This window comes from Oncorhynchus clarkii, unplaced genomic scaffold, assembly GCF_045791955.1.
Source record: "Oncorhynchus clarkii lewisi isolate Uvic-CL-2024 unplaced genomic scaffold, UVic_Ocla_1.0 unplaced_contig_712_pilon_pilon, whole genome shotgun sequence".
NCBI lineage: Eukaryota > Metazoa > Chordata > Actinopteri > Salmoniformes > Salmonidae > Oncorhynchus > Oncorhynchus clarkii.
Window position 1 is genome coordinate 9,728 of NW_027260854.1, and position 10,955 is coordinate 20,682.

General features: G+C 42.6%; 1 protein-coding gene across 2 annotated transcripts; it reads right to left on the reverse strand.

Moving 5' to 3' along the window:
• Nucleotides 1-222: 222 nt before the first annotated feature.
• On the reverse strand, nt 223-9,729 carry LOC139401925 (E3 SUMO-protein ligase CBX4-like). 2 transcript variants are annotated; one of them, XM_071145942.1, is made up of 6 exons: nt 9,364-9,677; nt 9,221-9,264; nt 8,276-8,341; nt 5,531-5,597; nt 2,205-4,015; nt 223-2,133 (listed from the first exon to the last, which is right to left on the reverse strand). In XM_071145942.1, exons 1-5 carry the CDS (start codon nt 9,430-9,432, stop codon nt 2,576-2,578), a joined length of 1,686 nt encoding a protein of 561 aa, XP_071002043.1. In that variant the 5' UTR covers nt 9,433-9,677; the 3' UTR covers nt 223-2,133; nt 2,205-2,575. The 2 variants fall into 2 exon arrangements, with proteins under 2 accessions (XP_071002043.1, XP_071002041.1); XM_071145940.1 differs by having other exon boundaries at nt 223-4,015; nt 9,364-9,729.
• Between the last annotated feature and the right edge of the window lie 1,226 nt (nt 9,730-10,955).

A 10,955-nucleotide genomic window follows, 5' to 3' on the forward strand; every position in this document is an offset into this window, starting at 1 on the left:
TGGCATATAAGTAGAATAAGGTGAATAATTATTTAAAAAAATATATATATATATAATATTTTTGGGGGTAGTTGAAGGCAATTATAATGGCTGTTACAATATGCCAGTCTAAAAATAAAATATTTTTTCCCATACTGACTGAAATAATACTTCAATTCATTTGCCTTAAGCACTGAATGTCATGCACAGCATGTCCCCATAGCAGGCCAAAGTCAGACAATGTCAGAAAAAGGTCAGTTCTCTTGCTTTATTGTAAAACATAACATAGCTGTGCCAACAGTACTAATTCCAGCCCCTCCCCATCGGAACACACCTTAAAACAATTATTTAGCCTTTGAACCAACAAGTGCAGGGAAATGTAACCTGGCTCCAACAAATCAATGGTAACCAAAAGGATTCAAAACGTTACAAAGTTGTGCTAAATGATGTTCAGACAGGTATAAGATGTTCCACCTCTAATGCAGAGGGCATCTAAGTGAGCTTAGTTTTGGACAGCAAAATAATAATGATAATAAATAATATCTATTTAATCATTATCATCATAACAATCATATGTAAATCCATAATCTGTCATTTTCTTTCTTGCTTTGCATTCAGTGTGCATCGAAGGCAATTTAGACTGTAATGTAGGTTACATCCAACAAGGTTTCAACGACAGAAGAAACAACTCTAACATACACTTTAGCAGCAATATCAAAAGAGCTTGTGCTCATTGGATCATGTGTGTTAGGATCAAAATATCAGCCTCTAAACATAAGCGACTCACAATTAGCTTTTCTATTTTGCACAGAGATGGGTGTTAGGAAACACTGAAAATACACATGTATGACTTGTTACCCAGATAGCTTCGATAAGCTAAAGACAAAGAAGTTATACATGTCAATCTATCAGGCCTTTGTAAAGCAAGCGTCAAGTTAAGATGAATGCCCCTACTGTATGTGTGAAATGCAGAGGAGGCTGGTGGGAGGAGCTATAGGAGGACAGTCATTATAATGGATGGGATGGAATTAATGGAATGGAGTCAAACATGTGGTTTCCATATGTTTGATATGTTTGACTCCAATCCATTTATTCCACTCCAGCCATTACGAGAAGCCTTTCCTACCAGCCTCCTCTGGAGAAAAATGTCACCCTGTCATAAGGTCAACTTAAATGCAAAAATAGTCCTACATAGACCTGCCACAAATAGTTCTGCATAGACCTGCCACAAATAGTCCTACATAGACCTGCTGTATGGGCTTAGTAGACCATCTGTGGGGTCTTCACCCATGCAATACATCAACCTAATTAGGGTCACAAGTCAATTAATCAGAAATTATCTTAAAGGAAAAATGACTCAGTTGATAAATGAAAACTCTGGTCATCATTACTCACCTCTGAGAGCTAATTTCTTAAATGGTTTGCCTTCCTGCCACCGTGCAATTCAATAGTGCAAGTTATATTATACACTTTGTTTTCTCAAAAGGAAAACATGCAATGTAGCAGCTCATGGCTAAGATTGACAGGGTTTGCTGAAACCGGTGTTCAGTTAGTTGAAATATATGTGTGTAACTCTAGTTTTCAAACGAGAGAATTGGAGGATTTGTCGGAAGTTGGCTTCAATCTCATGTCAGAGTACACCCCTCGGTGAAACGGGGTCTGTATGATGTTGCTGTGGGTGCCCGGCACACCCAACATTCATATTTGCATTTCTTCTTCCATTCATTTCTCCTGCACTCACAAACAATAACAAAACTCACCAACGTGAAATATGACACAGTAGCCTCAGACTGAGCACACCTGGCTGGAGGGGATTGTAAAAGCAATGGAAATACGTATAAATCATATGGAGAATACATATACAGTACATAGTACAAATGAATATACACACATAGGTGAATGCAATGAAGTGCTTTTAAACGGATCTTTGATCACCATAGTTACTCAACATCATCTATTTATGGACCAAAATAACCGCCATTATTAAGTAGAACATACTGTATGTATAAAACGGCTTACATCTCAGGCTAAACTCTTAGGGAAAAAAAGCTGCTATCTAGAACCTAAAAGGGTCATTCGGCTGTCTACATAGGAGAACCCTTTGTAGGACTCTTTTCGGTACTAGGTAGAACCCTTTTGGTTCCAGGTAGAACCCTTTTGGGTTCGATGTAGAACCCTTTCCACACAGGGTTCTACATGGAACACAAAAGGGTTCTACTTGGAACCAGAAAGGGTTCTCATATGGGGACAGACAAAAAAAACTTTTCAAACCCTTTTTTCTAAGATTGTATATGTTTGGTATATACCATCAAGCCACAACAGCAAAAGCTATTCTATATGACTTGATATTTCATAATGGACATTTCACTAGTAATTAACATCCACCTGAATGCAGTCGCTGAAATCCATGAGGGCACTTTCTTGGCAACCACATTACCGAAGAGTTGAAGTATAAAACATCATAAGAAATGTATTGATTTTGAATTATAAATTATAAATCTCCATATGTACAAATCTTCACGTTTCTTTTTACATATACACATATTGATAAGGCCGTCAAATCAGTAGTCCTCTGTTTCGATAGGTCCAGGGACTGTTAAACAGAAACGTATTCCTTAAAAGTGACCGTGAGACAGTTCGTGGTGATGTCAGTGATGACAATGTTGCCCATAAAAGGAGAGAACATTAAGACAGACTCTTCTTTAGCCTCCTCTGTTGTTGTTGTTGCTGTTGTTGTTGTCGTTGTTGTTGTCTCTGACTCCTGTACCACTGCAGTTGGATCCTTATGCTCCGGTTCTGGCTCTGGCACTGGCTCAGGTTCAGGTTGCTTTCTGGTTCTAGAACAGCTAAGATCCATAGGTTCTTCCTGACTGATGCTGGTGTCCGTAATCTCATACCCATACCCGCTACTGCTGCTCCGGCGGGGGACAATGAGGTGGAGGTCCATGGGTTTGTCCTGGGGCGGAGTGGGCACAGCACTGGGGACACTGATGCTCCTGGAGCTCAGAAACGTTTTACACGCGCCCCTGTCCTCCTCGGGGTGGGAGAGCTTGCGTTTGCGGTCGTTATTTGTGGTGGGGAGTGTCCGTGTCTGGTCCATAGGGCTAGGGGTGGGGAGGCTAGTATCCATCGCCCAGGGGGAAGGGGTTGGGTTGGTGGTTAGCTGTAGGGGGTGATCATCCGGTAAGTCCGCCTGGCCCCTCGCAACCTCTGTGTTGTATTCCTCAGCCGTGCTGGGCGATGGTTTGGAGAAATGTCCGTCTTCTGGAGAGCGTTTCTTGGGATGCTCAGCGGCCGGCGTGGAACTGGCATTACAGATCTCTTTAGGGACATTGGTGGTTCCCTGTACCTTGGACATGTCTGACTGCTCAGCGTGTTGAGGTTTCTCTTCTCCAGTCAAGTCTGAAGAGTGTTTACCCTTGGCCGCCCCAGCCTTGTTGCCGTCCATGTACTTGCTCATGACGATGACAATGCGTCCATTCTTGTTCTTGTTCTTGATGATCTTCATCTTGCTGCTGACAGCACTGGGAAGGGCTGCCTCCTTTGGGCTGGGCTTCAGGGCGCATTCGCTCTCAGCCTCGTTGACACGCACCGCTGCTTTCTTCATCTCCACCACCGTCACGTCTTTGACTTTGCTCAGGCAGCCCGTGTTTTTGTCGCGAACCCATTTCTGCTGCAGTGCCGGTGGCAGGTTCCACCCAGGGTTGGGATTGGTGGGCGGACTGGGTTCCTGACCTTTGACCATGTCTTTGAGCCTGGTGGACTGGGTGTTGTACATATTAGGGTCAGGCTGGTAGTGGTGGTGTTTCTTGCTGTTGAGCTGATAGAATAACTTCTTCTTCCCGTTGCCCAGCTGGTCTGCTGAGACTTCCTGTTTGCTGGGCTGGTATTGGTGGTGCTTCTTGCTGTTCAGCTGGTACTGTTGGGGCTGGGAGCGGTGCATCTGGATCGGGTCTGACCTGAGGTAGTTCTCGGCCTCCGGAGACGTCTCCTCAAATCCAGCAGGGATGCTGGATCTCCGTGCAAACGAGGGAAGCTGAAAAAGTCGGAAGACAATGGAAGGTTATTATTCTGAAAAATGAAGGCACTCCTTTCATCTTTTATTGTTCGGGTTTAACTGATGAGGGAAATAGAAAAGGCAAAAGATAACCAACAGAAATCTATCCTAAGTCTACATTTATGCTATGTTGCTTCTCATAACTAGTCCTTAGCCGTAGCCAGCAATCCAATCCAATTCAAAAGGACATTATAAATCCCCTCAAGGGTAATTCAAGACATTGTCGGAGCACAAGAATACAATATCATTGCATAAATTATCCACATACTGTAAGCCTAAATGCAACACACAGGCCTTGGCTAATGGCTACATTTGTACATTGGGATTCAGATGTTATCGGAACATTACATTCTAGTTCTTGGCTAACCTGGCATAAAGGACACAGACAACCGATCTATAACTTTGTGTGAGGAGAGCATCCAGTCAGTGCTCTCGGTCTGGGATTCCTTCCTCCATCTTCTCAGATCCCTCCCCCCTCTTTCCCTCTCCACTTCCCATGCATGACCCACCCCCCAGGCCATGAGAATGCTATTTCAGAAAGGGGAGGAAGACGCTATGTCTGTGACCTCAGGGTCACTTAGGTGCCACTAGACATGTCACGCATGATCCTTGATGTCAAACCACGTGTGGTTGTAGCAAAGTGGTGTGTCTCTTAAAGGCCCACTTTGTACAGACATTTTTGAGGATTGTCTATCCTTGCATCCATATCTATGAACTTGAGAGTGGTTACATTTCTCCAGCCTTATCCATCAGCTTTGTAGCAAACTAAGTGGCAGGGCTGCCATTTTGTTGTTTTTCAAATGAAGTGGGTCTTTCAGGGCTTGACTACTCGTAGTAATAAACACAGTGGCACTAAATCACTAGCCTTTTGTAATTAAATCTGGCTCCAAGTGTGTTCTTACAAAATACTCAACCTCAGGGAACTGTGAACTATGTTCTGTTATTCTTTCACTTCTGCTTTGAATAATTCTAGAAAAGGCACATTTTAGAGCTAACAAATTGCTCGCGTGAAAATGGAATGGCATACCAAATGTCCCATAGGCAACATGGTTATTCATTTGGGGAGGAGAAAATAACACTTGTAAAATCTTAAAAGGGAAACAGCCATTTGCACATGTGGCTATTAGCATAAAATAAAATGAATGCGCTCAAGCAATACTTCCAGAGCCTGAGGCAACAAACTGGGTTTCATGATGAGTGTGTAGGTCAGACCAGCTGGAGGGCCCCATACCTCTCTCTCTCTTTCCTAATGCAAATCTACTCAAAATAACCACAGATATAATGACAGGGATCTCCAAAACACCTGACACTGGTGTGTTACAGGAACTTCTGCGCTCTCTCTCTCTTTCTCTCTCTCTCTCTCTCTCTCTCTCTCTCTGCTGTTCAGTGGCATGGCAACAGAATGGCTGACTGAAAATCCTGTTATTTTTAAACAAATGGAACTATTAAACATAAAAACAATATGGACAATAAGGCGGGGATGATGATCGTTACCTGGACTAAGAGATGTTTTGGTTTTGGTCCACGTTTACGATATCCCATCAACTGTTCCTGTCTCTCTCTGTAAAAGATGATGAAAAAAACATATATTTACCATGAGGGTGGAGGTTGGCAGGAAACATCATCTTGTGTCATCAAAAGATGTTTGACGTATTGACATACTGGTAGCTTTACAAAATATGAATGAACTGTACACATTGACAGATGTGCACAAACAGAACTAAGTTTGCAAATATATCTCTCTATTGGTCTTATTAATAATTCCGTAGCATCTCTAGACCAATTTATTTTTGAAATAATCTCTTCAAGGTCAAAAGTGGAATTCTGATTTTGAAGGCTAATGAAGACCCGTGTGTGACATGCTGCAAAGCATTCTGGTCTGTCTGTATTTGCATAACTCTCTCCATAGTAATATGCCCATCATTCCATATTCTCATTATAATGAAGGATTTCAATTAGTTCTACAGCAGGGGGAGAATCTCCCCCTCTCTTCCACATCCTCTCCCACCGCCAGTCCTTACACCTCCCAATGGTTCTGTCACAGTCAAATCCTAATTAGGGTCACATGGTGTGTATGAAATTGAATAAATACAAGGTTGAAGTAGGGTTTACTGAAAATGAAATAACTGCAGCACAACAGCATCTACACTGCATAAAAATTAGGTGACAAGGTGTGTATGAAATTGAATAAATACAAGGTTGAAGTAAGGTTTACTGAAAATGAAATAACTGCAGCACAACAGCATCTACCCTGCATAAGGATTAGGTGAACACAATGGTCTATTATTAACTATGCACATTTGAATATATTGGGTTGTATTCCCGAGTAAATTACACTCACTGAATAAATGAATTTATAACTAGATTCCAGAGAACTATAGCCTACCAAGAATAACATTAGATTTGTTTGGGTTTACAAAACTCTTCCCACAAAAAGAAGAGAGAGAGCTGTGCAGGACGTTATTATTCTGTTGTGATCATATGCACAGTCATGTCCATATGAAATAATAGCTCCCTGGTTGAGGCCTTATGTCATAACATTCTCGTAAATATGACCCACTAGCCCAATGGCAGCTGGACTCGACGCACCCGCACCGCTGTGCATTAGCGCATGTGGCTAACACACAGCATTAATGTAGTAGGTATTATATGCTACGGTATGAATGTTTAAGCAAAACACTGAGCAAACCCGTGATGACACGGCCAGTCCCCGTGAACTTTCTGCACCATAAAGCAATAACGTGGTGTAATTTTACACCGGAGACGTCCAGCGGGGCAACCTCCCTTTATAGAAGATTTGGCAATTACAACCTCCCATGTCGATTCCCCTCCCCCATCCCCCGGGACCAGAGCAGAGCGAGCCGAACACACAGGCCTGCTCCTTCCCTCCCCACACAGCGCAGAGGCAGCGCTCTGAGACCGACCGTCCAGCCGACACAGACAAGGCCGCCGGGGGACTGGAGAATATGAGGTCGCCAACTGGAAATGCCGGAGAGCAGTGGATGTCAATTACGGTTTCCATAAATGTGATACCCATCCCCCGTACTTTAGGCTTTCAGCTTTCTATGCATCTCCCTGTCCCCACACCGACTTGAAGCACGGAGTGGTGGTGGTGGCCTTTGGGGCGGGTAGCCTAGGTTATCCAGTGGGTGAGAGAGAGACCAGCCACCTGCACCAAGCAATGCTGTTGTGATACGTTGTTGGAGTGAAATGATTGCGACATATGTGGTCATTAACGCAATCGAGTATGCATGACATTGCATGTGATGTAGGCTATTTGTGAATTTGCGGGGCAAAATTGTTTAAGCCCTATAGGCTTTCGCACAGACATGATACTTTTATGCAGCCTTGCTTATAATCAACTCTTATAGATACTCCAAAGGTTTTAGCTAATACAAAGAGTATTCCGATCAATAGTTATGAAATAAAATGTGGTTTAAATATCCCATTGCGTTTGAATGTAGCCAAACGATAGGCCTAATCATTCGTCGCCTGAATCTTAAAGCTAATTGTTGAAATCAGCCCATGTTTCTGACTACACAAGAGTGGTTTTGTCATTATAAGGACTTTCACAAGGACATATTCATGAATTGACTCACAGGGACCAGACTATCAAAATAGTATTAGGCCTATATGCGCAAATTCGTCGTTCATTCACAATGGCATCCCAGCGCCGTTATTTTCTCCAAAACTGGCTCACTTTTGACAGCAGCCCAAGTCTTCGATTGTAATAGGCTACACAATAGGGCCGTAAGAGGGTAAATTAGGCCAATAGGAAGATTGCTAATGAAGGATATTGACTTTATACATATATTTACACAGTTTATTGATGGACAACCTCACACCGAATGTCTAATTACAACATCTTCCTCCGTTTATTTTTCTCAAGTTTATTTTATTTTGTAGCAGTTCTTTGCATAGGACTAGCCTACATTAACTGCCATGCCGTGGATCATGGACTCATTGAGACCCAGACCTTGACAACAACCCATGGAATAGTCTAGGCTATTAAAATGCAGAATGCAGAATTGAATCCTAAAACTATGCACACGTGCGTGTATCTAATCAATCCATAAACGTGTCTTTGGAGTTCTCCCAACATTCAAACACATCCCCCCATGGGAGGCGGTGTGGTGTATGAATAACATGCGCTGCTATACCCACCGCCCCCCTCCTCTCGTGACCATATAAGGCCACGACTCAACTCGAGGCTGCTAGGCCATATCCAAGGTCTCTCACCTGTTTTGGAACGCCACGAGAAGGCGCGGGTCAAGGATGTTTTCCTCGGGTTCCCATGTGTTGTATCTGTAGAAAGAACAGAAAACAATATGTAATTCATGTTGAGAAAAACAACATAGGCTATTCCCTTTTACAATATAGAGGCTAAGGTTGTCTCAATATATTATAGGTTATTTTTTATTTTACCTTTATTTAACTAGGCAAGTCAGTTAAGAACAAATTCTTATTTTCAATGACGGCCTAGGAACAGTGCCTGTTCAGGGGCAGAACGATAGATTTGTACCTTGTCAGCTTATGAATTACATACTATCCTTGACTCTAGCCCACAACGTCGTTACAGTAGTCTTCATGCGTAAAGTAGCCTATACACCAGCATGTTCCAAAAATGTGTTATAGCCTACTAACGGGTTCATCTCTTGGATGATTCACTATGTCTCGCAAGGGAAGACAATTCCAAAACAAATGCGGATCATGCCTGCCATAGCAAATAACCCTGGCTATGTCTCAAGTAGGCTACGCGAGAGAGAGAGCAGTACACCATTCAAAAGACAGGGTAGGGTCCCTGCTCTATCCAAACGCGAACGGTATAAGACCAATACTCTTTGCACTGTGCACCGAGTTACAGTCGGCCATTTTAACACCACTGTCTCGTAAATTCGCTGGCAGTGCAGAAATAATTAAAACGGGATTACATGGCTGTGCCTACCCCCTTCCCTCGCATAAATTAGTGAAGGCATCCGTATCGTTCTCCCTCTCTTTCTCGCTGGCTTTCTCGCTCCCCTCTATCTCTATTTAGCTCGCGCGCGCGTCCCCGTAGCTGCCTTTCGAGCGAGGATTTTTTTGTTGAAAAACAAAATCGGTTGCTGCCTGCAAAATCCACATATGGGTACTATCGTGTGTCCGAGCATTTAAAATCATATGAGCAATACAATGTTTCACACTTACTTGGGAGACCACCCTCTCCACTTTACCAGGTATTCTATTTTGCCCTGTAAGAGAAGGGAGAAAGAGAGAGATTTGGTGAGAAAACCGATAACATTCTAATTGAGCTCAACGCTATTGAAATGTGCATTGGAGAGAAGTTTTACCTTCCGAATGCGCTTCTTTTCGATACCCTCCACCGCAAAGACGTGCTCTCCCGCGGCAGGTAGCTCCATTCTGGCTTGAATCCGTTTGAAGCGAACGAACGTTGAAATACGTTGATGCCTTCGTTCACTCGGTGCGTTCTCTCCTTTGGTAATTTTCCAGTTATAAGAAACCAAACTGTAATCCCTCCACCACTCCTCTCTCTCGCTCCTTCTCGCTCTCTCTGTCGCTCTCTTGCCCTCTCCTCTCTCTCTCTCACACACACACTCTCGCTGGGTCCTGGCTCGAAGGCAGTAAGCAGAAAGATATCCACAGTCCACACTAGTGAGGCTGCAAGAACACTTCATGCAATAGCCAGGCACATGACGTCAGAGCGAAGAGGGGGAGGTGAAAGGCAGAGGTTTGTACCCGCTCCGTGTGTGTGGAGCAGAGTTGGGCTGCAAGAGACAGGCAGCTATGGAAATGATAATCCATTACTGTATAATTTACATCCTCGAGCAAACCATACCTTTGTTGACTAAATATGTATCCTATACCAGGTTCATTCGATCTGCACAATATGTATGTTGAATTGGAATCTTCCAATGCCATTTAGAAAAATAAAATACAAAAATGTAGTTTGAGAACATGTTTCATGTTTAGGACTTTTCAGAGGTGTATAACAACATGCTACTGATGCTTTATAGTCTATGTTCCCCAAAAATTATACTTGGCAATTTGTATCATCAACTTGCTGGGAATGGAAAGGAATTGAACAGAATATAATATAAGACGCAGGTGCAAAGTGTTCTCCGAATGTTAGGCACATAAGAGCCTGTCGATACGATGATCGTGTCTGTAAATGTAATAGATACATTATGCAATGGATTCAAGAATTGCTAATCAAAATACGTTATGAAAGAGTTTTCATAATGAAGCCTAAGAGCCGAAATTGGTCAGTGGGACAACACGTGTCAACCTTCAGATTAATATAAACGTGTTGTTGTGGATGCTGAAAATGTTAATAATAACTTTACATTATTCAAAGGGAAATTGGGTCATATTTTAAGGTTTCCTAAAGAAATGGGCACAATTCAATGAAGAGGGGCATTCAGTGGGCATTGGTTTAATGCGACCCCAGTAGGCTAGGCTATGCGTCATGTTCTTCAACGACGACCATAAACTGCCTATTGACTTTACCTTTTGACTTTCATGATCATACTCAATGCAGTAGCCTGCTTGAATTATTTTAAAATGTGGAGAGCCTATCGGTTATGAGGTTACCAAATATCTAGGTCATGCACTAGGCTACTCTACACCGAAACCACTTTCGTATGCTCCGGTCGTTCACAAATGCCATTTGAACATTGATAGACATCAGACGACTGCTGTAATCGATATTTTGCGTAACTTTAGGCTTATATTAGCCATATATGGCTAAATGTGCTCTCTAAAATGTAACTCAATAATATTTCAATAGGCTATTAAAATGCATGTGTAGAAAGATACGAGCTATAGTAAAGCAACTTCATATGCTACCCTGCTGTGTCGGGTACTACTTAATTTAATAGTTGTGCCATTAATATTTAAGCTACTCGTTTGTAGGAAATTAATG